Genomic DNA, 27,479 nt, shown 5'->3' on the forward strand with positions numbered 1-27,479 from the left:
CCTCTCAGTGAAGAGCTCTTTCCTAATATCCAGTCTGAACTTCCCCCAAATCAGATTTAAGCTGTTCCATTGCATCCTATCACCAGTCACAACATAGTTCACCTAATTCCAAAGGCTCATTAGAAAAAAAATCACATGAATTATGCCTCAGAAGTAACCTCTCTTCACTGATGGAGAGGTTACAACAATTACAAAAATATCTGTTTCTCTCCTTCCTGTACAAGTACACCTCTCAGGACTTTGTTGAAAATTTTTCCCAGGTATGAAAAAAATTTCTCATACTATGAATATAAATTTAAATATTTAAATGTTAATTAAATATTCAAACAGCATGTAAATATTTAGATTGTGGAATAAATTTAACTGTAGAAACTAAACTAGTAAATATACTCTCTCATCCTTATGTAAATGTGATGAGCTTACCTGCAGCTGGCATGATAGGGTAAACAGTGAATCGCCATCCCCATCCATTTACAGAGCCGTCACTGATGAACTTCCACTTCAGTTCATCCCCTGGAATTCGCAACTCACTAGACCAATCTGACCACTCTCGACCTGTTACAGCAGGTAATATGAACATATTCACATACACTGACTGAGCCAATGCAAGCCACTCACCAACAGTAACTTCCCTCAATGATTATGTCTTGTAAACATCACAAATACAATACAAAATAAAAAGGTATATGGAGCACGTGAATATAACTATAAAGATGCTACATTAACAAAACTTAATTCTTAAACAGTTCAATTACCACTTTTAACATATGTTCTCAGTGCTTTTAATACCTCTTTCAAAAGACAATCATGAGACCTTATTAGAATCCCTTGTTCTGTTTGAAAATTGCAAGAATTTTCAAGTTCTTTTCATGCTAACTTTTAGTACGTTGTAACAGATCTTCGCAAACCTTAGGTCTTTTTCCAACCAAAGCCAGCTCAATAATGAATCATGTGAACATGTGCAACTGAAGCAGGTTGAGGAAAAAGTGGTGAACAGTAAAAGCCCACATCACGAATGTTTGGAAGTGTTAAGCATAGGCAGTAACTACTTAGACCCTTGCACACAATGTATGGGTAGGTCAATATAAGATTTGATTAAAAATATTCCTCCATCATCTACTGAAAAATCAACAGTGCTTTAAAATGAAATTACAGATATGATAAAAGATGTGAGATTTTATGTAGTGTTAGTTACATAGATCAGAGCAGAAAACAGAAAGAGAGAGCCTAGATTATATTTTGGGCATTCAACAGCAGAAGAGCATTTGTCTTGACTGTAAAAAAGCTCAAATCTCTATAATTATTACTTGAAAAAGACAAAACCTAGCTAAAGAATACCGTTTTACAATTGTTTTTTCAATTTGTTAAAATATGCTTTGATTATACAGAAATTCACACATGGTGCCATGGGTGCTAGTAATTAATTTTTTACACTCTAACTGCTCTTTGGAAAAGCAATCTTTCATGTCTGTATGTAGATCATACAGTGGTTGTCTTCTTTTTTTTCTTTAAAATAGAATATCAATTTACATAGTTTTTCCTCTTTGTTACTGGTATATCTTTGACAAGGAGTATGTCACAGTGGTACATTTCATTCAGCGTTTAACAGTAAATCACACAAGACACTTTTGAAGAGCACCTGATCGGACGGAAACAATTCTGTTGACACCATCCATGATGGTGAGTGGATCATGACGCCGCTCTGTAGAACACTGGCGATCAAATTCTACTCTCAGTCCCTCAGCACCTAAACAGCAACAAAGAATTTACACACTTCTACAGAGCAATCAATACCACAAACAAATGCAGTATTTTAGAAATCCACATGAAATCAAATGCAATGGTTTGGAAGCCAGAGTGCTCATTAATAAAAATGAGAACGTGGACTTGCTTTGGTTTCATGACATTGTTTGTCTAACATCTTCTCTTTGAAAGACTTACATCGTAGAAAGCTCATGTGAACTGGGGCTAGAAGACAGAAGACTATATTAAGAACAGTCCCAACTGAAGTTGCCCTAGTAAAAAAAAAAGTCTATTTACAGTTAAGACAAATATCAAAAGATACAGGCAACAGAGAACTAAGTACCAGATAACATACTGAAGGAAGCATTACATGAAAATACAGTAAAGAAAGGAAAAAAGTATTTCCTAATGATCAAGGCTGAAGGAAAGGTGTTCAGTTACTGACCCTGAAAACAACTCAGGTCATTCTCAGCTTTGTAACTGAACAGAAGACAGCAGTAATACGTAGCTGCAGAGAAATGGTATACAGAATTCCGTCACAGAGAACCCAAACTTGGGTAAATGTATATTTCACAGGACTGAGATGTTCATGTGGTATGCAAGTGTTTTAAGAAATATATTATTATAGTAACAGGATACATAGCATTACTTTAAAAGTAGTATTTTTATACTGTTGTATCTTTGTATGTATTGTTGTTTGTATTGTAATGTTGATCTGGTAGAATGGGTACAGAGGAGGGCTACGAAGTTGATTAGAGGGCTGAAGCACCTCTCCTATGAAGAAAGCCTGAGAGAGCTGGGGATGTTCAACCCACAGAAGAGAAGGCTCCAATACTTCAAGGGGACTTATAAAAAAGACTGAGAACAATTTTTTGCTCAGGCAGACAATGACAAGACAAGGGGGAATGATTTTACACTAAAAGAGGGGAGATTTAGATTAGAGGTTAGGAGGAAATCTTCACTCAGAGGATGGTGAGGCACTGGAACAGGTTGCCCAGGGAAGCTGTGGATGCCCCATCTCTGGAGGTGTTTGAGGCCAGGATAGATGAGGCCCTGGGCAACCTGGTGCACGGGGTGACATCCCTGCCCAAGGCAGGGGGGTTGGAGCTGCTTGGTCTTTAAGGTCCCTTCCAACCCAAGTTGTTCTATGATTCAATGGTTCTATGAAAAGTTCTACATATATTTTTGTAAGCTGAGGAAAAAACAATATGCATGTAGGCTTGCAAGTAACTGGATTTCAGTAACAAAACTCTAGGAATTCTATACCTGGTATTTTAACTGTGCCACTAGAAGATGTATCATCAGTGTATGGATGGCTGCTTTCTACCACAACTGGTTGCGAAGAAAGGCGACCACTTTGTGAATCAGTTGCCACATCTTCTAACTCAGTAACACATAGCTCCAACAACATATCAGCAACCTAAAAAAAAAGAAAGAGACAAACCTAAAATCAAGCTTACAAAAAGTATGTATGATTAACCCATGAAATCTAAAGCCAACTACCATTCTTCCTGAATAAAAAAAAAAAAAAAAAAAAAAAAAAACACATTTTCCTCTCTGATTCATAAACTATTGTATTCATTAAAAAATAATTTTAGTGCTGCTAAAGCTTGAAAATTTTTAAAACTAGGAGCCAAACACCATAAATCTCCAATAAGTAAAAGCCAGAACAAATAATATTTTTCCCTTGCAGAAAAACTAAACTAGAGCATAACTAAATCATAGGCCAAGAGATTAATGAAAGATGTAATCTTTTAACCAAAATGTAACATTAAAACATAAAATTTAGAGAGAATAGTACTCATCTTTTAAAGAGCAGGAAAGAAAAAAAGTTGTTTAGCCACTCACTATTAATGCTAGAAGGGAAAATGCTTATATGTTAGTACATATATACTTTGCATTTCACTGGGGTGGGACGTAAATAACTATCTCAAATCCAGAACAGGAGTATACATAGAACTGATCATAATAAGGAATTTAAAAACTGGAAAAAACAGCTCCAAAAATGTCACTTTATTACTCCTATACTAATCACATCAGATAGGGTCTCACACAATCCTAGTTTACTAGGACAGATAGACATTTTTATTTTTAAATCTTTTAAGTGTAGCTGTCTTGTCATTTATATCATTTATTTTTAAAAACTCTGAATCCAATATACAATCTTTATTAGAATCATTATTTATCTTTTCGGATAGTGATCCAAGTTTTAAAAAGGAACACAAACACCAGCTTTGCATCATTTCCAATGTTTCAAAGCAATCTTTAAGCAGCGCAAAGCCATAAATGAACTACATCACGTAAGGATCTTAAAACAAACGCATCATGCTCATTAGGGAAATATTTAAAGGGTAAAGCTGGAAAATGTTAAACAACTTTCAGTTCATTCCTATTAGCAGACATTATATAAAACATCTGTGATTTGTCCTATTCTTTTGTACAGCTGTTAGCATCCAGGGTTAGAACATCTATTAATCATTTGTTAGTTTTCCCAAGGGAACCCACATCCATAGATACTTTGTAAAGAGTTACAAGCTTCAATGCATCAAATATAAACCTTAAAAATCAAGAACTATATATTCTTAACAACACTGACATTTTAGCTTGCAATAATGACTGCACCAATTTGAGAAATAAAGTTAAGTGTAAAACAAAACCAACATGAAACTTTTTAAACTAACGTTCCAGAGATTCATCAAATAGGGTTTGGTTAATTCAGCTTCATGGTTTGCCAGCATGACAAACCAAGGAAATATACTGACATTTATTGCAAATACGTATGTTCATATCATATTTCTATTAAAAACATTAAGGCTTACATACATGACGTTCAACTCTAATTTTCATACATAATAAGCTTCTCAGTAAATCAAACTATATTTCAAATACAAGACAAATTTCTAATAAGCTAAGAGTAAAAATGACAGTTAAACTGCAAGATAAACAAAACCTGACCTGTGGGTAAGCTGTGCCCATGCCAGACAGAACAGCTGAGAGAACATCTCTTCCCTTTTCACCTGCTCGGTTGGACACAGCAAGCTTTAGCAGGTCAACCATGACTCGTGTGTCATCTGGTACTAAGAGACTAGTAAATTCATCCAAGTACTGAGGTTCCGGGCCAGATACTTTACTTTGGCTTTCTACGTCCTACAAAACAAGAAAGATTGCAGAAAGATTGACAGTGCGAAGAAGAAAGAGGCATCTCATTGAATCTAAACACAATAATTTGTCTGAAGAAGTCTGAAGGTAGTTCAAGACAATTACTAATTACGGGTTTACATGGGCGCAGAATTAGTCTACTGTTAAACTTGTTTCTCAAGTGGAAAGGCTTTTCTAAAACTAACCTTGTTCAGCTTTAGAAAAGGAAGTAATATTAATTAACCTGTCTTTTAATATACTTCAAAAATGCATTCATATATAGAATAGTTTAAGTATTAAAATAGCACAAGTGCTCAATAAAAACACTGAAAGAACTTAAGGAAGGCATTGACAACATTACTTCTTTGGTTTTCGTCATGGTCTCTGCAATGATACTGGCAGCTCCAGGATCATCTGTGACTGGAATGAAAGGACGTGAAGAAGCAGCAGCAGCTGAGGGAGTTACAGCAGATGGCGTCACAGCATCTTCTGAAGAAACAACCTAACCAAAATGAACAGTAAGTAACAAAGGCTGCAATAGGATACTGTAAATCCTTTAGGAGTCTATTTGTTTGAAGGGTTTACATTCAAAGTCAGCAGCAATTCAAAAACAGACAAATTCAAATACAACAGATTCACTCCCTGTTTTTCTGGATTCTATTTTATATTCCTATCATGGCAAACCAGCCCTGACCCCTGCAAATGCCAGCTGCTACAAAAACACAATAAAGCATGAGTGCCTGCACAGGAGTCTGCAGTGCAGAAGATGACCCCAAACACTGCATGTTAAAAGCCTGAGAAAGAAAGATCTTCAGTAGCAAGCCTTTCCTTTTATCTGCTTCTCTTAGCAGTTAGGCATCAAGAGAGTAAAATTTCATTCAAGCTCTCCTGTCTACATTAGTTAACATAAGTTTACAAGTTATGTTCCACTAAGTAATTTTTGAAGATTCCCTTAAATCCAGACTTTTTTTTAAAGATCACTCCTGTAAAATTACTTTGATATCTAACCAAATAATTAGTATTTTTAAATCAACTTTAAAATACTACAAAAAAATCATAATTGCCTTTTAATGACATACTACATTCTCAGTTCTCGATTGCTTTCAGACTAAAATCTTAGTTTTTCCAAATCTGACGCACACAGCATACCCACTCCAGAGATCACAGCACAAAAGAACTGTTCAATCTCTCTATCAAACTAAGCACTGAGCAGTATTTTTCAGCTTTACTGTTAAATGATGTCGGAAAATTCATTTGATACTACCTCCCCTCTCCTGTCCTGCCATGGATTTGGGCTCAGCCTCTCTTCTATATCTCCTACAAGCATACATTCATCTCCATTTGCAGGGCTTCCTGTAGACGTGGCATCTGACGGGGGGGCTGGCGATGAAGAGGGACATTCTACCGGTGCAATCATACTTGCAGGCATCAACGCTCCAACAACTGCATCCCTGAAATCATTTAAGACAGATGAACATAAACCTAATTATACTCCCTTGTTGAACTAGAGAAAATATGAGCCTGTCTTAATAAAATAACCAAAGGTTTCCAAACTGGAATTTACAGAGTAGTTTATCTCCATCCTTCAAGTCAGATGGTTAATGCTGTTTCTTAAGGCCACACTATTTTACATAAGTTCATCTTTATAAATTTTAGCACAAATATACTCTCTTCTCTACCAACAAGGAGGGCACAGCTAAGTTTTATTATTCTTTTCACCCTGTCCCCCACTGCTTCTTCCACTTCACCTATCACAAATTACTTATGCTCCTTTTACATGGTTTACTTGAGCATTCTTGAATAAAAAATTGTTTTTCCTCAGGTACTGGAAATTTCCTCATTCTGAAGAAACCACAACATCATAAAGTTAACAGGAACATCAAAAGATAATTCCAATGAAGCTTGGCCCCATCCTGAGGATTCCAAATTGGTAAAACCGTTTATATTTGACTCAACAGGCACTAAAAGAAAGCCAGCTATATCATCATTCACTCCTTAAGACACAAGAACACTTGCATGCCTACCTGGCATACATAATTTGTAATGCCATCAGAATATGAGACAGTGCCTGCTGTTTGGCAACATTCCCATCAAGTGATAAGAGAATCTTTGCAAGGGAAGGGCGATTCGGCTTCGAACTGTTTGCACCACTGATTTTGTTACTGGCAGCAGAAGAATCTGCATCTGAAGGAACACCTGAAGTAAGGAGAAAAAAGAGAAAGCAAGTATTTATTTTTATGTTCTTTTATTATTTTTTTTGTAAATCTTTAAAGATCACATATCACAGTGTGGCTGAGGCTGTCAGGGCCCTCTGGAGGCCACCAGGCCCCAGCCCTGCCCCAGCAGGGCCACCCAGCGCAGGCTGCCCAGGCCCATCTCCAGGCGGCTTTTGGAGATCCCCAAGGAGGAGACCCCACAGCCTCTCTGGGCAGCCTGTGCCAGGGCTCTGTCACACAGTAAAGACGACTGTAAATCTAAGTCTACAGGAGATTTTTAAACTGCAGTTCCTACAGCTGCAATATTAAAGTCAATACTGAGGCTTTTCAGCAAGTGCTTTTCATAAAATGAAGTGTTCCACCTTGTTACTTAGTCACGAACAATGGTGTGATACAGATAAATACTTTCTCTATTGGAATCTAAAACAAGTTTTTCTTAAACAGAAATTTCCCAAACAGCATTAATATTTATTAGGTACCCTTGCAATTCTAAACAAATATTCTATTATGTAGTTTTTGATCTTGTTTTAAATACCCATGTTTTGAAAGAAAATAATTAGCAAAATGCTGGCCCTTTTATATTCAACACAAAAACATCGCTTTCTTGCCTCCCTAATTCTTAGTCACTTACTTTAGCAAAAAAAAAAAAAAAAAAAAAAAAAAAAACAGAAATTAAGTAAAAGACAATGTAAGAAGACAGTAGCATCCATCTACTATTATCTTCATAAAGCTCTATCACAGAATAAAGACAAAGAATTTGGGGCATTTGATAAATTATGCTGCATTTTAATTGCCTGAAGATAAACAAACATTCAAACTGTTTCTTCTGAGCAAATCCTTTTTATCTTCCATTTTCAAGAAGAGATTTTGCTTTTTGGGTCAGGAATGTTTTTTGTTCATTTTTTTTTCCTCTATGTCTTTTTTTGGTTTTTTTTTTGTGTTTTTTTTGAAAGACACTTTTCTTTTTGCACTCTTTTATCAACTGTTAAACCACAAACACAACGAGCTCTGCAGTGGCATAAAGAAAACATAAGGCGATGAATACCAACCAAGATAAGAAGCACCTAAAGGGTCCCTCGCTGTCTGGAAAAGTACTGGTTCGTGAACAGATGGTGTAGCTACATCCACTGTTGTCCAAGCTACACTGTGGGAAGATCCACAAGCAACCCGGGTGATTTTCTGGCCTTCCAAGCCCTGTACAAGAGTGGGCTTTCTATTGACTGTAGTCGTTCCGTTGCCTTGTTGTCCGTGGTCATTGTCACCCCAAGCGTAAACCTGCCAGTAAACATTTCTGTTTATTACTTTGTCTCGCTGATTGCCTCATATAATTGTTTTCTTTAAAATTTCTGCAGAGAAGCTTTAGTGATTTGTATTATTAAGCCAAGATAATTCAGAAAACTTATTGCCATGACTTATTTTTTTTTCATTATTATTTTTAAATAATGCAGGAATTACCATACATTAAAAAATCAAAGCAGTCCTTTATCAGGTGACTTAAAAATTACTGCAGATTCATAAATCATTGGTTGATACATAAATTATTCAATGTTCACAGTGAACAATTAAATTAAAAGAATCAGTTGCACAGTAATTACACTGGAGATCTCAATACTATGATAGTAACAATGCTGGACCACAGCAGAAGCGGCTATCCAAATACTATGACTACTATTTCATTTTAAGAGTGGGAAGCCAGAAACAGATCATGTGAATAATCCACAAATTAAGAAAATACAACAAAAAATACTAAAACAACTACACTTGAAGTCCAACAGTAATATGGAGGTTAATGGATTTCAAATTATAATAAATGCACATATTTGTTCGGTACTTCAAAAAGCAAATAAATATAGTGAGAAAATTTTCTTCTATTTAATCAGCACGGATGCTATTACAGTCTTCTTCAACAGTTTGTTTCTTTCTGGATCAAGGATAAAGGGAAGCATACCTGTCCAGTGTCAGTAACAGCCAGGCAATGGAGCGCACCTACTGCCACATGCACGATCTTTTTACCCCTCAATCCTTCCACTACTTGCGGCTTTCTGACATGCACATCAGTACCATGGCCTAGCCTGAAGTAATCTCCCTTACCCCTAAAACAGATAGAAAAATAAAAGCAAAATTCAGGACAATTACACTGTTTGCACATTCCTTTGTCAATGCAACTTCCAAAATCAACACTCCTCAGTTATCATTGCATAAATGATATATACTCTTCATATATACAAAGGATACAAAATGTAACTCTAATACTAAGACCCTATTTCTTTTCACCTCAGTATAGAACAGGCATCATTTATGACTACTTTTTGTATATATTGCAGCTGAATTTGTATACTTACAAAATTCATTCAAGTCTGTTTGGACGAGCTTATACTATTGAAGATACACCTAAAAATAACAGACCACTTGCCATGTCCACTCACTTGAAAAAAAATAATACAAAAACTACCATGTTGGCAGAACTGACATTTTTCACACTACTGCAAGCCTCAGTATAGGCTCTCAAGCCTCCACAGTCTATCTAGTCCTGTCATACAGAAGTTAAAACTGCACTGAAAATATACAATAGACAAAAAGTAACAGACAGCTTAAAATCTCTCTAATAACATCAGTGAAGACGAAGACAACAGACTTCTTCCACTGTGTTTTTAGTAACCATTCACTCAGTTCTGCAGCTCAGTACTACCAATTCCAATATCTCAAGAAAAGATGTTACTGTACATCACATTTGCCTCCACTGTATTATTGCCTACCTAAGGACACAACACAGAAGTTACGATTTTGCCCTCAAATCAGTACAAACTCATAAAGATAAGAAAAGTGAGAAGGAACTCTGCCACCCTAAAGTACAGACATGTACAGCAGAAAGACAAAAAATCTCATTGTAATCCTGTCATGAAATGTCATGAAATAGATGTAGATTTTATGACTAAAAGTAAGTATTAAGACAAAGAGGGGGAAGGAGAGAATGAACAAGAATTCTGCAAAGCATCCTTAAAGACTGCCAAATTCCCTTTCCTCTTACTCCTTTCGTCACCACAGTAACTTAAAATATGGGGAAAAGTGAGAGACAAATACAGCTTCCAGTAGCCACTCAGAAATGACAACTCTCCTAAAAGCAATTCTCCCTTTTAAGAAGAGAAGAAACTTATAAAAATAGAAGTTTTGTCAATTTCTCTATGTATTATTCATCAATTGCTGCTTTATAAAACAAAAAGGATCACTTTACATCTTCTTAGCTTTGATATATGTCAAACAGCTCACAGTTATATTACACAAAGATGGGTAAGGCTCTGAGGTTGATCTGCCACTCAGGAAACTCAAAAATTTTAGGAAAGGTTTATAAACTTAAAAAGCCAGTTTGTGTTCATAACAAAGCAGAAGTGAACAGATAGAGAGAAGAAAAAGGATCATTACTGACAATTTAGTGGCTTTCTGAGCAGCAATGAACTCTGCAATGTCCCACGTGTTTCCAGTGCAGTTCTTTCCATCTCCTCTCAATACTGGATGAGTCCTTACTTTATTACATCCTTACTCGGTCTCTATTTTAACTGTAGGCTACATACTCCATGATACAATTCTCATGTTCTCTTTCACAGTCTGCTCCAAAGTCTAAAATTAACATTTCTTTGCATGCTTTATTGTTCCTAAGAGGGAATGATCTTCTACTTCCTCCACTGATTCAGTGAGACCCAGGCATCCTAACAAAGTACAACAGACAACTCGACATGCTACAAGACAGTAACTGAACAGATCACAGCTTGTCTCAAAGAGATTCCAATCTAAAAGACGAAGTCTGCACACAGAGAAGGCACAGATGGGGTTAAGATGAACAAAGAGCAGCAAATACAACACATACATAGCAATTGCTTTGTTAATATTTTCCAGCATATTTAACGTACCATGTCCATACCACTCCTGACTTGGTCAGTGCCAACGAGAACTGTGCACCACACTCAATCTGACAAACGCCTTGGCCGTTTAGTCTTTCAATGTTCTGAGGAATGTTGCATCCTTCACTTCCTCCTCGGCCCAGTTTTCCAAAATCACCATCACCCCAAGAAAACACCAAACCTAACAAACACCAAACTGCAGGTCAAACAACGATCACAGTAGTCCTACGTGCCAGAAAGCTTCTGGAACAAGACATTCCTACCTTCATCTGTCAAAGCGAGAGTCTGAGCATCTCTGCTTCCACAAGCAACCTGAATTACTCTGTGGCCAAGGAGCACTTTAACCTACAAAACAGAAAAAAGATGTTTCAAAGAGATTCATTACATTTTAAAAGTTTTACAAACGTTTTCAAGCTCTTACAATTAATCTTGTTCTTTATGTCCAGCCTGAGCATGCTATTTAGGAAAGCTTTAATCAAGCCCCACTTAGTCAATATCCAACACTGCTCAGTGACAACAGTAGCTTCCAGCCATGTGTCAAAGCAGATGCATGACATGGATATTCAGAACAGCACTAGCTGCTCTGAATCATTTTCCATGACAAAGCAAGAGAAACTGGATCAGGATTTTCAGCCTGGGGAAGAGAAGGCTCCAGGGAGACAATACAGTGGCTTTCTAATACCTAAAGGGGGCCTACAGGAAAGCTGGGGAGGAACTCTTTGTCAGGTAGTGGAGTGATAGGACAATGGGTAATTTAAAAGAGGGGAGATTTAGATGAGATATTAGGAGTACATTCTTCACTCAGAGGGTGGTGAGGCACAGGAATAGGTTGCCCAGAGAAGCTGTGGACGCCCTATCCCTGGAAGCGTTCAAGGCCAAGTTGGATGAGGCTTTGAGCAAGGAGTCTTTGCCCACAGCAGTTTGAATTCAATGATCTTTAAGGTCCCTTCCAGTCCAAATCATTCTGTGATTCTTGGCCTTTCTGAAATACCTTGCATACCTAATAAAGAGGTGTGTGTACCAAAAACTCATCAGATTGCTCCAAAATGATGTCTTCATACTGCTTTTACAGTTTTGGCTTTGCTTTACTTTATCAGTCACTAAACACTCGCATTTCATCAGAGATGAGAAACATTTACTTTACCATCTTAGGTTTCAGCTGTGTAGTATTATCTCCATGTCCTAGCCTTCCATATTCTCCAAGACCCCATGTATACAGTTCACCACTAGAGGTAATGGCAGCACTGTGGGAACTGCCACAGGCAATATCACGGATCCGTTTGGTTTTCAATGCTTCTATCAGTCTGGGTTTATCACAGTTCCTAAAGACAGTGAGTAAAGAATATATCATTGCATCACTTCTGAAAGAGTTACACAATACATCAACCTCTATAACCTAAAAAAATATTTGTGTAAAACTAACAGTATCCTGAAGATAAAATAAAATGCAGCTTACAATTCTAAGACGTATCCTGTAGTAGCACCATACATTTTAAATTTATACTGTTCTAATGTACTCCAAAGGTTTTGTTTGGATTTTAATTTTTTTAAGCATCTACACTGCAAAATTTAGGTGACAAAACTAAAATATCAAAATCAAAATTATGAATTAATTAAAAAGTATATATATAAAGTGAAAACTGATATCCTATCATTACCCAAGGTTGAGTGATTTGTTAGGTATAACTATTTTTCCACCGTGATGACAAAGAGCAGACAATAAGATTAAAAGTTGACATTTCCATCCCAATTTTGCTTGTTAATAAGAGAAATCAGAACTGGAATTTATTGTCAGGTTTCTGTGAGAGTACTGGAAACATTTACTATTCACATCATAACAATATACTTTGAATATAGGGAAGAGTTTCAACTCAAAAGGGTTTTCTAATATTGACTATATCAGAGCCACTATTCATGTTTTATAAATATACATGTGACTTTTGGAAAGTTAGCTCCCAATAAATGCCCATGATAAGAATTCCAAGTCTCTCTGTTAATACATCACAGAAAACATGAGGCAGTTGAACAAAGAAATGATAATACTGCTCTAATCTGGACTTCCATTTTCATAGATTTGAGTGACACACACCCCCCTAATATTTATGTATCATCATATATTAAATATCTGATTTGAGGACTTTCATTTTCTATGTATTCTGAGCAACATCTCGGAATATACCAGAACGAAAAACAAAGATTTCTGGTTATATCTATATCTTTTTTCTTTCAAAACTCTGTTCCATTTGCATACAATCCTGACAAATTTAAATTTTCTTTACCATTGTCATGTGGAGGATTGAACTGTATTTATTTAGTTAGTTGTCATACTCTGTTGAGAAAGTCTTTTTGGACACAATTTTTTATTCCTATTAAATTAAGAACCCTGTAATTGTCAAACGTGGTGGTTAGCTGTGCTATGACACACAATAGCAATGTTCTCTCTTACTGAAACACAGATAAAATTGGTATCCTTACATTCGACTGAAGTGACCAAGTTTTCCATCATCTCCTTCACCCCATGAAAATATCTTTCCATCAACAGTTAATGCCATAGCATGCCGGCCACCTGAAAGTAAAAACAAATTTAAACATTGAAACAGGCAGAGGTCTAGCAGAAATCTCAGAAATTTGATACTGCTTTGTTTCTGCAACTTATTTGTATGAGCCTTTCTACCCAACACATTAGTCACATTCTAAACAGCTTTTATGTGATTTAATTTAAAACACAAAACAATTGTGAATGTAGACTTCCTGGCACATTTAAAAGAAAAACATAATCACTTAATTTATTTTTAATGTTGCAAGGAAAATAAAAAACAGTATCACACATACAATTTAGCAGTATTAAAAAAAAATTAAAATACTTTCTCTGGATCAGACTGCAAAAACTTTTCCAGCAATTAAGAGTGTTCAAATTAAGAAATTAAGAATGTTCAAAATTCACAGATTTTACCATAAGACCTCCAGACACTCTACTTCTAAAAAATAAAAAAAATATATATATAAAAAAAAAGAAGCATGCTGGGGCATCACTGTACCCAAGAAACTGCAAAACAACTTCTATTTTTAGGCTTAATATGTTTTGTTTATGTATGTAAGCATAGCAATAGCTAGTACCTGAGTGAACAGCCACCTTCTTTACAACATAGTTACTGAGAGCTGTAATCTGGCGAGGAATAGGCACGGTTCCACTAGATATTCCTAAACCCAGCCTTCCATTTGTAGCTTCTCCACAGGCATATACTTTACCCTCTACAGTCACTAAAATGGGGAAAAAAACATTTTGTAATACCGTTAATGTTTTGAAACTGGAAATTTATTTCTGCTCTTAAATACCCAATACATATTTTAAACTTGTATTACCTGCAAAAAGGCTTTTGGACCCTCCAGCTACTTGTACAACATTCAAGGCAGATAGGGTTTCAGAAAAGGAAGGAACCTTTATCTAGAGAAGACAGGAAACAGAAATTATTACAATACATTTTAAAGTTTTATACTTTTAATAGAAGAGCTATTCTGAAGTGATCAGCCACTTAATCTGACAGCTACATTTAAGATACATGGAAATTCCCTGTATTATTCAGACAGTTCACACATCTGTTAATATATATTAGGCAAAAGACAGAAACCAAGAAAAGGCACACAATACTGAAACCATGATAAACAAGAAGCCTGAGAGAAAATGAAATGGGATAAAAACAAGGAATTTTTTTAGTATAGTTCTCTTGAGAAAAACTAACTCAGTTCTGAAGAAAGGCAAAAAGCAAAATAAACCAAGTTGAAACAAACACAAGTTGACCAACACACTTCTAATCAGCATGCAGGAACTGGAGCACAACTAAGTTTTTCAATAGCAAAACACTTTAGCTATCTGGATTAGAGATAAAGTCAAGAAGAGAAACAAACAAGCAACCTGTTTTCCTCATTGCTACAAAGAAGTCTTTGATCAAGCTGAATATTTATGAATAGATACTAATTCTACTCCCTTTTCAAGTGTTTTAAATTAACATATTCAAACCTGGCATATCCACTTTTATAAGAAGGGCAGATATCAGTTATTTATTTTTATGCAGATAAAAAAGCAGTTTCCAGCAGACTTCTTTATTGCAGTATATAGGGAAAAAAACTTTCCATAGGCCTTTTGTAAGCTAATATTGACATCACTGTCCAGATGAATATAGAGGGACAATCACTTCCATAGTCCTGCTGACCATGCTAATTTTTGATTTAAGCCAGGATACTGTTGGCCTTCTTGGCCACCTGAGCACACGGCTGGCTCACATTCAGGGAGCTATTGACCAATATCCCCAGGTCCCTTTCCGCCAGGCAGCTTTCCAGCCACTCTGCCCCCAGCCTGTAGCGCGGCTTGGGGTTGTTGTGCCCCAAGCTCGGGACCCAGCCCTTAACCTTGTGGAACCTCATACACAGTTTGCCTCAGACCACTGATCCAGCCTACCCAGAGCCCTCTGCAAAGCCCTTCTACCCTCAAGCAAATCAACACCCACGCCCAACTAAGTGTCACCTGCAAACTTACTGAGGGTGCTTAACTTTGTGGTTTTTTTTTTTGTGAAAGGCACTCCACAGACACAACAGTACACATTTCATTTAGAAATTAATGCCCTTAGCATACTTGTCAGATTAAAATATCAAACTGATTCAGTATTCACCACGCACTTCCCATCTTGCATCATATCAAAAATTATGCCTAAGCAGTTGCATACAGACCTGAAATTCCTTTCAAATGCACTAAAATGTAATCAAGTTACACTAATGGAAAAATTAGAATTAAACTTCTTTTTATGATTACTGAACCAGCTCCACTTACAGGTAATACATAGAGAAGTTCACTATTATCTACACTTAATGTATATAATAAACTCAAAAGGAATAAAACAGAGTGCACTACAGATTTTTAAGACAATTAGTTTGTTATCATCTAAACCAAACAGTTAAGTGGTTGCTAAAAAAAAACTAGATTTCAGAGTAACAACCAAAATGCATATTTGCTCTAAACTTTCCATCTAGCATATATCTACACTTCTTAACACCAGAAAACCATGAAAATCTACCCGTAATAGATTCTGGTAATGAACTTTAAAATTCTGATCATGTTAGAATTAAATTTGAGTTGTGTGAAACTTGCATATTTTATTTTTAGCTGCTTCCATCTCATACTGAAGTATTAAAACCACAAACATACCTTAGAACCTTTTAGTCCTCCCAACTGATCTTTGTCATTCAGTCCCCAAACAAAAACTTTGGTTCTTATTGTAGCTGCCGATTCCAGCCCAGCTGCCTTCTTTCTAACAAGACTGAGGATATTTAGGAGTAGGAAAAAAAAAGGGAAAAAGTTAGTCTAAGCAACCTTCATGCTATAACATATAAACTTTTTTTACTTTATCTACTGATTTTGTAATACTGGAATAGTTTTGGTATCCAAACTATATCATCCCAGCTGAGAGGTAGCTACGAAAAACAAACATCACAAAACCCAGAGTGTGTATTCTCTTGAGCAGTGGTAAATATATACCAAGTATGAATTTATCAAGTTTTCAGCTAAGATTTCAACTCCAGGTTGAGAACAGTAGGTGATATACAAAATGCTACCATCTTACCAGTGTGATAATCTTACAAAATATATTTAATTAACAAATGGCCTACCTACAATTCTGACAAAGATACTGGTTTCTTCTTCTGCCATTCAACCTAATTAAATTGCATTGCTTACAAGTAATCTCCTGAATGGAATATATAGATGCTAAGTCTCTATAATTTTTTGCCCCCACCTACAGTTACCTACCTCCCAGTGTTAGCTTTATCATCATCTTCTTCCTCATTATCAGAAGCAAGGAAAGGGACTGCAGCCAAATCCTCATCCTCTGCACGTATACGTCCCAGTATGCTGAGGCCATGTATTTTGCAATCAATTCCAGAGCTCCTGCACTGCTTGATTGCAATCTCAATATACCTGTGATACTAAGAAGAAAAAAAAAAATTGCCGTCTTCTGCATCCTCTATAGCTTTACAAAACTTAGGAAAGACTTAGAACTTTTGCTTGATTTTTGTAACCATTAACTAAATGAATTCGTAATTTCAATTATTTGGCTTTTCAGCACAAAATAATTTGTACTCTAAGATAAACATGTGGCCTCATTAGTTTGATGATTTCACTTCCAATCTAAAATATTCAGTACTCATTCTTTCTTGTTGCTGAAAATGATCAGAACTACCATGCAAAATAAAATCACCTACCAAAGTGATCCCCAGATTTAAGTTTATTGGGAGGCCACCTTGGTTCATAAGTATATTGATTTACATCACACACAAAAAATAATATATATGTCTGCTAAAGCTATTACAGAGTTGCACTGTGGTTACAGTAAAACTTACCAGGATAAATAACTTTACCACTGCCGGAAATGCTTCTCATAGAGAGGAAAAGTAAAATACCATGCTTTAATAATAACAGCACTTCTTCTGATCCATCTCTTTCAACAAATTTTTTTTTTTATTCGCATACAGGAATAATTCTCTGAACACAAAGTTCACTTACTTCAGTACAATCGCTGAGAAGAGGCACTGTGGTATCTGTAGGATTTATGTTGATTGTCTTCAGCTCTATAAGGTTATTTAAGGAATTCCCCCCTATAGAAAACAAAACATTGAAAAAAAAACACATTAAAATAAGGAGTTTGTGTCATGAACAGGAACACATGTTGAATACATGGCTATACTGACTGAAGCCAGATAAATACCTACTCTTGGATATACAAAAATGTATTTTTCAAGCTTCTCAGAGTGCATTCACATACCTGAAACTACAACTAAAGAGGGCATGTAACTGCTGTCTGCAGGGTCCACTACCATCTTTAGTCTGTGAACAAGAACATCTGGAAAAATCTCCAAGCGAATCCAGTGCTAAGGAAAAGAAAAAAAAATAATTTTCAGATGGTATTTGTAGAATCACTGTATGACTTAAGAAGAGTAAATGTGTTTTTCTATAAAGAGTGAAAAAACATTCTCCAATGGTACACTGGCACACATCTGTAACGCATGGAATCTGGGCAGTCCAACCCCCATGTCAAGAGAAACAATTGCAGCAAGCAATTGATTTCACTCAAGAGCAACACCATCTAGAAGACTGAGAAAACAAAATACCCTTGGTGGTCAAGAAATGGGACAACATAAATCTTTGAAAGAAGCCTAGGTGCAAATGAAGCCTACACTGGCCACAACGCAGCTCTGTGGGCCAACAGACTAAGAAGGAGTGCAAGTGAGAAGCAGCCAGAAGAGTTGTATTTAGTAGGAACATCGGTGCTTTTCCTCTTGCAATAAACTCACTTAAGTAAAATATAATCAATATGATAAAAAATGTCAGTTACTACACTGAAAAGGCTATTGCAATCATATCATCAACCACAGGGTAAAATAATTACCTTGTATCTCAAAACTCACAAAAGTTCCTTATAATTTACAAGAAATAATTGTAATGAAGCACAGCTTTAAAAACAGGCATATTTACTATGAAGAAACATAGCTTTGTACTTCAGATGTCTGTTTTTACTACTTTTTTATCTTACATGAAGGTAACAAACAAATATATTAGCAAAGTAAGGTAAACAGTTATCCTCTTGAGAAGAAAGGATGCCAGAATAAACCAGTTACGGTTTCAAGTTACCTTTCCTTGTGAGCCAGAAGACTGCCAGCACTGCTCACTACCATCAATAAGTCGTGAAGCCTGATTCACAGAGGACGAGACGTTCAAATTCTTCACTATTCTTGACCAATCGTCCAGTAGCATTCCCCGCTGGCTACTATGCCGTCTCTTCAGCTGTTTTCCAGAACGCCCACAAAACACTGGAGACTGACCTGCGTGGTTAAATGAAATCATAAGCATGCACCTCTCAGGGAAAGTTGTTTTAAATAAATCCATAAGCAACATGAAAGGAAACAGAAGAAATCCAAGACTTCAGACATGTGATCTGAAAGTAGAACACGCGACACATAAGCATGAAGAAAGCATGCCATATATATGGTAATATTATTCATGTTTAAAGGGCATAGCTTGAAATTTATTCCTTTTTATGAGTTCCAAGCACTGTATCTGATGACAAGTTCTCATGCCTGTCATTCAGGATGTCACACCTTCTATTCTTAGGATTGATTTCTACCAAGAAACCATCCATGATTTCATAAAAAATGATTATCAACAAATTAAGGAAAATTGCTCTAATATCTCTAGGAATGTATAACACTAAGAGTAATTCTGAAAAATGTCCCTTCCTTTTGAAATATCAATCAAAGTTCGATGGTACATACACTTCAAAACGTAGGCCCACAGCACGTGAGCTTTGTACACCACCACAGAACATGAAAAATATTCAGCCAACCCTCAAGAGAAATCTTTTACAGGAGCATATGCATCTAAATTTCATCACTCAAAAATTCTGAACCTTAGTCAAGAACAAGAAAGGTTAGAGAGCTGCGGTCTTCCTCCTTGCACAAGCCCTTTACTGATGTTTGTAGCTTCTAGTAAGCCTGCCAAAAATATTACAACTTCTCTAACCTACACCCAGTGCAATGGGCAGGATTACCAATACACAACCATACTAACTGATTTCTTAATGGGAAGTCTTTCTCGCCCTTTCAAGAGACCATGATATAAATATGTTCAAGATCTCTAGTAGGTATAAGTATGTTCAAGATCTCTAGTAGGAAGTAAGTATTTATTTATTTTCCAAACTAATCAGACTGGCTATGTGTAAATATGAAGCTTAGTTCAAAAGCCAGCATCACCTTGCAAAAGCTTGATGTGAGACTGATTTTTAGCTGGGTGGGAAAATAAACAAAATAAACAAAAGCCAATTTCAGGTATTAATGATGATGCAAAACCCAGGAGTTTGGGAGTTAAAATGGGTTCAACTGTTCTCGTCTTAGAAAGTAAAGAATTCTGATGAGTCTTTCAAAAGGTTTCCCTTTCTTGTAACAGGCCATTCTTACAAATTTATCTAGAGTCCAAATCATGGACGAAGTGAGACAACAGTCATCACACATTGCTAGGCAACACTATTACAGAGCAATAGATCTCTAAAAATGAATCTTAGAGGAGATATTTAAAGTTTTAACTGCTGTCATGAGGATCCATTCACCTACAGTTAAACTGACAGCAAAAGGCATGAAGATTAAAGAATTACACTATTTTGGTTCTTGGTATAGATCAGTTCTAACAAAGAGTTAGTTGTCAGGCAGCCTTTTTTAAACTTATTTAACACTAGAACAAAAGCTTAAGGGTTGGCATTTTGGTGTAGTTCATCACAAGCAATTGCTACAGCACTGTGATGTGTTAAAAATGTTTTGTTGTCTAGAGGGTGAGTCCAACCATTAATTTCATTATGATACGATGCTGAGTTTTAAAACTTTTTAAAACAAATTCATTTTGAGTAAATCCTGGAAGCACGTGAATTCTGAAACTTACCTGGTTCATTTATTCTGCCAAAAGTATGTCGGGTATTGTGCTTCCTAGTTTTAAAACAGGTTTCACAAAAGTCAAAATCATCACAGTTTCTGCATTTGAATCTAGGCCCATTGATAGGAAACATCTGACAGCCATCACACCTGATTTCACAAAAGGAGAAAATATAAATACACTTCTAGCAGTTTTCATTACAGAAGCTAATTATACCAGCAGTCAAGATAATGGAATCAAGACAATAAGGCCAAATAATAAACTATATACATTAAACAAGACATAATTCATCACTCACGTGACTCCAGGATGAATGCTGGGGACCAGTTCCATTTCTGACAACAATCCAGTCCAGTGAGATTGCTGAGGAAAGTCTACAATGACATCTTTCCCATTGGCACTAAAAGCTGTAACAAAAACAAACAGAAAATAAAATGTGTTACAAATCTCTATGAAATGCAGCAGAGTCCAGGGCTACAGTCAACATCGGACAAGAAAAAAAAAACAGAAGTCTCTTTCATAAGCAATCTTTTGTTTTAATGGAACTACGTATTAACCTAGTCAGATAGTCTGGGAAGGTGCAGAGAGAAAAGGAGTACGAAAGAATTCTATAAGTAGAATATATGTTTAAATAGAATATAGATAAAAATATATTAAAATTCCCTGACTTCATATTACAAAGGGAGAGAGCATTTCTAAGCATAAATAGAATGACCAAAATCTGTACCTCTTAAAAAAATCAATACCCCAAAGATTACTTCTGTAACATCAATTGCCATTAGTGTACCTCACTTTTAGCTCACTTTCATACAGAGTCTTCAAGTCATGTTTACTTCTTAAAGGGAAACCGTAATAAACCTTTGTGGTTCATCCAAAGTATACAGGAGAACTACAACTGTGCAGGAAACTGCACAAATTCTTAAGATCTCTTTACTAGACGTGAACACAGCAGCTCAAAAAAGTACTGGGTAGGTACAGAGTGCATAGAATCATAAAAAAATTAAGGTTGGAAAAGACCTTCAAGATCATCTGGTCCAACCATCATCCCACTACCAATGTCACCCACTAAACCAAGTCCCTGTGCACCAGGTCCAACCTTCCCTTGAACACCCCCAGGGATGGTGACTCAACCACTTCCCTGGGCATGTCTCTAAACCCATCACGGATATCACATACATTCTATTCTTATCATCAGTAAGAGAGAAATCACAGCAGTATGATTTCTTAGTGTGTCTAAAAGATTCTGTCCTTAAACACTGCAGAAAGTCTGTGTGTTTTCCCATTTTATCTCCCATGCCCCATTTTGAATATACATTACCTTTGACAACTCCCACACTCCGGTGAGTAACAGAGCCCCATTTGTATTTGGGTGTGGTAACAGAGGTTTTCACTCGCACTTTGTCACCTATCTTGATATGGGAGGCAGAACTCTGTGGTGGGAAACCTAGCAGTCACGAGAATAAATGCATGGTAAGTACTTTTTTTTTCACCCCCAAAATTCATCTCCCTTAATATATCATTCAAGCTTTTTATTCAAAAAAAAAGTTAGCAACCAACTTACCTAAAAGCTCAACATGGATATATCTGACCCAGTAAGTACCACCTTTTTGCTGCCAATCACACTGTACATTGAGGTCATGCAAGCCATCTCGATCCAATTTAATAACTTTGCCAACATCTCCTTCACAAACCTCCTCATAGGATCTGCAGCACCTAACCATCATCCCCACCTACAGAAAAAGAACGATAAAATGTCAGAACTCTGCAGAGATGTTTGTACCAGAAGGAAAGCATGGTGATGAAAGCTATATGGAAAATACTTACCTGAATATTCTCTCTCACATACACAGCATAATCATCATTACTTAAGAAATCAGCTCGTTTCTTATAGGTCTGGCTTTCTGTTACAACAGCACCATTTGACTGGAAAAAAAAATCCAAGATAAACATATAACAGTTAAAAAAATTGTTTAAAATTCAGATAAATAGGATTGTTAGCAGAAAATGAAGATAATCCAATAAAAAAAAAAACAGTATCATATCTAAGTTACATGACAATTCTTCATGGGAAAAATCTTCAATGAGTCAACTCTTTATAGGGCTATTGTTTATGATCTACCTTAAAGCTTAGTTTCCAGAATGACTTGCCAAGCTGTAAATTTTCAAGATTTGTGGAAAAAAAATCGCTAAGTTGCTTGTATGAAATCTGCTTGCCAAAGAGTATTAGTGCAAAAAGGATTTGTGAGTAATCTACTTAGCCTTACACATACACATTCACATTCCACTCCTTAGGTTGTGTGATTGCCGAGGAAAAAAACAAAAGTGTGTGAATAGTAGTCTCTTACTTAGACTACATTACTTTTTTGTTGTTGTTGTTATATAACAATCAGATTTTAAGTGTTCCCTTACAAAAACAAGCTGACGAGATGGAATATCATTCCTTTCAAGATGTATTTTTTATAAAGATTGAGAATTACAGGATTCCTGTTTTACTACAGATGTTTAGAAAAATGTGTTACATTAAAGCCGTCACACTCAAAAGGCTTTTTTTTTTTTTTTTTGCCAATCACTTAAAACAGTTGTTATAAGGAAAAGGAAGTTATTTCACTGGCATCTTTTTTGCCATTTATTCACTAATTCATTAGTTATGCTTTATTGCTAACATTTTACTTTTATTTTCAGCCAAAGGAAGAAAAAAATAAACTAAAGGAGTCCTTTACAAATACTACTCTATAGCACAGACTAGTTTACGTGAAACTGAGACTAACTGTATGGGATACCTAGAGTTACTGATAGTGAAAGATAAACCTGCATTCCACTCCTCCTTCTGTGCTAATCATACATACATTCACAGATTATTCTTGAGATCTTTTATGGTCTATTTTAGAAACTTAGGGCCAATGTGGTCTTCTTTTAGTCTTGCAAGCCTGGATCAGCACAATGTTCTTGAAATCTAACCAAGTTCATAAAAGGAAAGAATTACAATTTACAGTCAGCTAGCCTTACTTACTTTTTAGTAACCTGTTACTTACCACAGGGCAAGCAGCTTCAGCTTCTTCAACCTCCTCTGTTATTTCCTCATCTGAATATTCATCGGAGATAGTATCAGCATCAGAGAGATCAGTAATTTGAACATCAGGGTGATCCAACAACCAGCCAACCAGGGCTTCCACTCCTAATACAGAAAACAAATATAGTCTGTTACTGAGGGACTCTCTAGCGTTCTTAGGATTATATCCAAATAGAGAACAGTTGTTCCCTTGTTAAGTAGCATTTTAATCTGCTAGCAAAATTTCCTTCTAACATCATTAAATTAACTAAATTAAATACCTGGTAACCCAGACGCACTTCCAGATGTTCCAGACAGAGATTTTAATGCAAATTCAATGTTTTTCCTAGGAAATCCCATTTCCATAAGTTGAACTACAATGGGAAGGGGTGGAATTGGAGATTGCTTCCGTTTCTTCACTTTCGTGGGCCGGATATGCTGCACTGTGATGGGTGTCGTAGCCTCACTAGAGCTACAGTCTTCAAACACTGGAGTTGATGGATGCGTAGACTCTACCGCCAGATACTGACACACTGCCAAAGCAGCAGCCTAAATGACAACAAACTCATTAGTCTAAGTAAAACAAGCATACTTAGTACAGTTTGTGTGTGCATGTGAAATTAAACGTTATTTACTAAAAAGGGTTCAGTGCCACTTTTTAACGTATAGCTTAACGAGTTTCAATAGGAGTGTGACTTAGAAAGGGTTATTTATTAAGATACTTTTTAGCAGAAAAGACAGACTCTACCTCAAGCTCTTGTTTGTCAAATATTGCTTTCACAGGTGATGGTTGCGTAGCAGCTGTCAGAAGTTGCTGTAAAAGTATCATGGGAGGCTGAGGTCCTTCAGGAGACATATCTCCTATGTCAGGAGAGGCAGCTGCTCCATCCTCTTGAAACAAAAACATTATTTTAACCAAAACCGTGTAACACCAGTCCATCAGAGGACTTATTTTGGAGCCAGAATAAATCATATCAGTAGATCAAACATATTGTTACTTCTCACATATCTCTTCTCCACAGGAAGCACGTGTTTAAGATTAAACCATGTGTGCTACACTTCCGTACAAAAAGCAAATGAGAAATTTGTAGATCATGAACGCTAGTTTTACAGAAATTCACTAGAACATGTCTAGCAGAAACTGCTCAAGAAACTTGTGAACCGACCTTGTTACAACTTGATTATACAGAGGTCCACAATAAACTACTTTAAGATAGCTAACAACCTCCTTTCATTGTTCCCAAAATCATGGTACCTACTTGCTGGACTAAGTCACCTCCCTTTCTAATACACCTCACGGGAAGAGCTCCGAATAAGTATTCATTGCCCATTCAAAAGAATAAACCTTTTTTGAATCAACTGCCTCTCGATTCTGCCATTTTTATTATTTATATTCTTTTTGGCATAAACATTCATGTTTCCTGGATCTTTACTGTGATACTTAAGTGAAAAGTGAGAATGCTTTTCTTAACTCCAAAAAAAGTTTTCATATTTGAAACAATAGCAGAGTAGCTATACTCATCATGCACTTAATGCTGTCTTTGCTTGTTTGTTTTTTAAAGCTTTTTCTTCCTGCCCTAAAAATCCAATGGTAAAAGTAAAATCTGTTCAATTTCTGTAAGAAAACTGATAATTCTGTTGACTTAGAATTTGGGAACTGAAAATAAAGCAAAACATACAAGCTGAACAAACATTTATTTAAAGACATTATATGCTTCAGAAGTTCCCAAAGAGTTAATATGAACTAGAATGGCATCAATAACTACACTGGAAGATGGCAAAGCTATTTCCTTTATTTTTATGTGTAGAATGCATGCATGCAGATAATTAATTCAAATTAATTAAAACTAAAGTTCCCTAAATTCCTCTTGAGGTTCTGTTTAACATGTTATTTCTTGGTACCTGTTGCTCTGGAAATTGTAAAGCATTTTAATTCAACGAAATAACTAAATGACATTTCATACTTTAAGCTTTGAATCAGAAAAAGCAAGCATTGCAAAACAACTTAATACTTTTTTTTTTTTAATAAAAAAATCTGGCCTGGTACTAATTATAGAAAACCTACAAATTTAGCTAACTCCAATATTTAAACTTCAAACACTTGACCCACTTATTCTGCAAAGCCAAAGTTAAAAAGTCAAAGTGTATTTGCGATGGACACACTCAACTCCTGCACGTAACACAAGTCTTGCTCTAGCTTATTAATCACAGTAGGCCTCAATGTGACTATTCCCTAAAGTGGACAGCTCATTAATAATAAACCACCTGGCGAATGCACACAGCCGTGACCACCATCAAAAGGGGTACAAGCCCTAAAACAGATAACCAGTTGAAAACCCTTACAAAGAAATAAAGAATTACATTGAGAGGTCAAAAACAATGCAGTAAGACTAAGTATGACTATGACCCACTCACTTTATCCTATAAATACAGCAGTCAGAGAAAGCTTAATTTGAGCTCTCCTTGCTGAAGCAGCAGGCTGCATGGCAGAGATCTCCCCTTGGGCAGGGATGCCTCTCAAGGTTACTCCTCAAGGTCAAGAGATGCTTGATGGTGAATGAAACTTTAATCTTTAGAAGGTACCCAATTTATATCAAGATTGAGCAACTCAAACATGCAGTAGACTAATCACTGTGACTTGCCATCAATAAACCAAATTGCTGCCATACCACTCAAACTGTGTTAAGTGCTGAATATCTCCTGTGACAGCTTTTAATATACATTGTTAAATCATCCCTGAATTCTAATATTTAATTTTGAGTCTTTAGAGGGCAAACCTAATTTCTAACCTACAACTGCCATTAGCAAGGGTTACAATCACTGCGCTCTAACACCTAAGCAAACAGTGACACACACAGATTGCATTTCCAAATACCTGCAGGATTTAACGCACACTCCTGAACAGCTGGCTGAGATAAGATCTGCCGTAGTGTATCCTGATGAGAGAGCAGAGCTCGGCCTGCTTTCAGTATGTACAGCTTTAATTGCTGGCATCTCAGCAGATCCAAATCCACTTGACCTATCAGAAACATCAAGCAGCCATTAACACTATGATGGCTATATTCATACAACCTCAGTCCAAAAATCAGTTTACATCTTAACTCCGTATGAAAACTTGTGAAATGCTACTGAAGTATGAGTTACTTTGAACTGTACCTGGATAAAAAGTTTGCAGGCATTCTGTGATGTATGATATTAAAAACACCACCTTCCTGCTTTTCACACCTTGGACAACCATACAGCTCATATATGGTACAGTAAGTGCAGTTAAGATGCTATATGTAGGCAACAGTTAAACCAGTTCAACATAAGAAGACCAGCCCCAAACCATATTTATATTTTCTCACCTAATTAGGAACAGTATTCCACCTGCAGTGCAGGGAAATTTTTCTCCTAGCAGCTAAACTAGTATCATAAGTGCATATTATTCAATGTCAATTAAGAAGAAAGTTAAGGTTACAGACTTTTTTTTAATATATGTTTGCTGTTAACAGTATTTTTCCCAGAGAATATTGAGCCCTTTAAGAAGAAAACAAAAGCAAAGAAAGCAAAAGAAAAGAAAAAAAAAAAATTGTACCTGAAAGACCCTGATTGGGAGACTTCATTCTGTGTTTTTCTATTTTACTTCCAGCCAGATTTACTAGTTGAGCCCAAATGGATAGCATAGGTTCAGTGAAAGGCAAGTTGTTTACATTAAAAGCCACAACTGGAAGCTGTAGAGAGGGAGAAGAAAGACAAAAACAAAAACAAAAAAAATACTGGTAAGCATTTTACAAAATTCGACAAAGGCATTCAAGATGTTTGTATCATTATTAACTGAGGAAGAGAAATATCTGTACCACATAATCCCAATGTACACTTAGTGAAGAGGCAAGACACAGTTAAAGCAAGGAAGAACTACAATCCCTGAAGCAGACCAAGTACCTCAGCTGTGCTTTCTGTCAAGTCTTGTTAACCAGTCTGAGATTAAG

At 36.2% G+C, this 27,479-nt stretch overlaps 1 protein-coding gene across 4 annotated transcripts in view; it reads right to left on the reverse strand.

Moving 5' to 3' along the window:
• The window catches only part of HERC2 (HECT and RLD domain containing E3 ubiquitin protein ligase 2), a 109,587-nt gene that overhangs the window by 26,425 nt on the left and 55,683 nt on the right, over positions 1–27,479 (reverse strand). For 3 of the 4 annotated variants that reach the window (XM_084528681.1, XM_084528679.1, XM_084528680.1), the window contains exons 43-72: positions 27,086–27,221; positions 26,384–26,527; positions 24,257–24,399; positions 23,790–24,057; positions 23,492–23,634; positions 22,284–22,382; positions 22,021–22,189; positions 21,778–21,903; positions 20,758–20,866; positions 20,469–20,608; positions 18,672–18,862; positions 17,806–17,911; positions 17,547–17,638; positions 16,794–16,969; positions 16,194–16,305; positions 14,357–14,438; positions 14,111–14,254; positions 13,469–13,559; positions 12,138–12,315; positions 11,257–11,338; positions 11,003–11,174; positions 9,046–9,190; positions 8,147–8,372; positions 6,906–7,077; positions 6,146–6,332; positions 5,243–5,383; positions 4,699–4,890; positions 3,010–3,163; positions 1,640–1,747; positions 424–555 (exon numbers count right to left, since the gene is read on the reverse strand). In XM_084528681.1, the coding sequence (XP_084384807.1) occupies positions 424–555; positions 1,640–1,747; positions 3,010–3,163; positions 4,699–4,890; positions 5,243–5,383; positions 6,146–6,332; positions 6,906–7,077; positions 8,147–8,372; positions 9,046–9,190; positions 11,003–11,174; positions 11,257–11,338; positions 12,138–12,315; positions 13,469–13,559; positions 14,111–14,254; positions 14,357–14,438; positions 16,194–16,305; positions 16,794–16,969; positions 17,547–17,638; positions 17,806–17,911; positions 18,672–18,862; positions 20,469–20,608; positions 20,758–20,866; positions 21,778–21,903; positions 22,021–22,189; positions 22,284–22,382; positions 23,492–23,634; positions 23,790–24,057; positions 24,257–24,399; positions 26,384–26,527; positions 27,086–27,221 (4,360 nt within the window). The remainder of the gene's footprint in view (positions 1–423; positions 556–1,639; positions 1,748–3,009; positions 3,164–4,698; positions 4,891–5,242; positions 5,384–6,145; positions 6,333–6,905; positions 7,078–8,146; positions 8,373–9,045; positions 9,191–11,002; positions 11,175–11,256; positions 11,339–12,137; positions 12,316–13,468; positions 13,560–14,110; positions 14,255–14,356; positions 14,439–16,193; positions 16,306–16,793; positions 16,970–17,546; positions 17,639–17,805; positions 17,912–18,671; positions 18,863–20,468; positions 20,609–20,757; positions 20,867–21,777; positions 21,904–22,020; positions 22,190–22,283; positions 22,383–23,491; positions 23,635–23,789; positions 24,058–24,256; positions 24,400–26,383; positions 26,528–27,085; positions 27,222–27,479) is intronic. The other variant, XM_084528682.1, reaches the window with a different exon arrangement.

Source organism: Aythya ferina, assembly GCF_964211825.1.
Source record: "Aythya ferina genome assembly, chromosome: 1".
NCBI classification, from domain to species: Eukaryota; Metazoa; Chordata; class Aves; order Anseriformes; family Anatidae; genus Aythya; species Aythya ferina.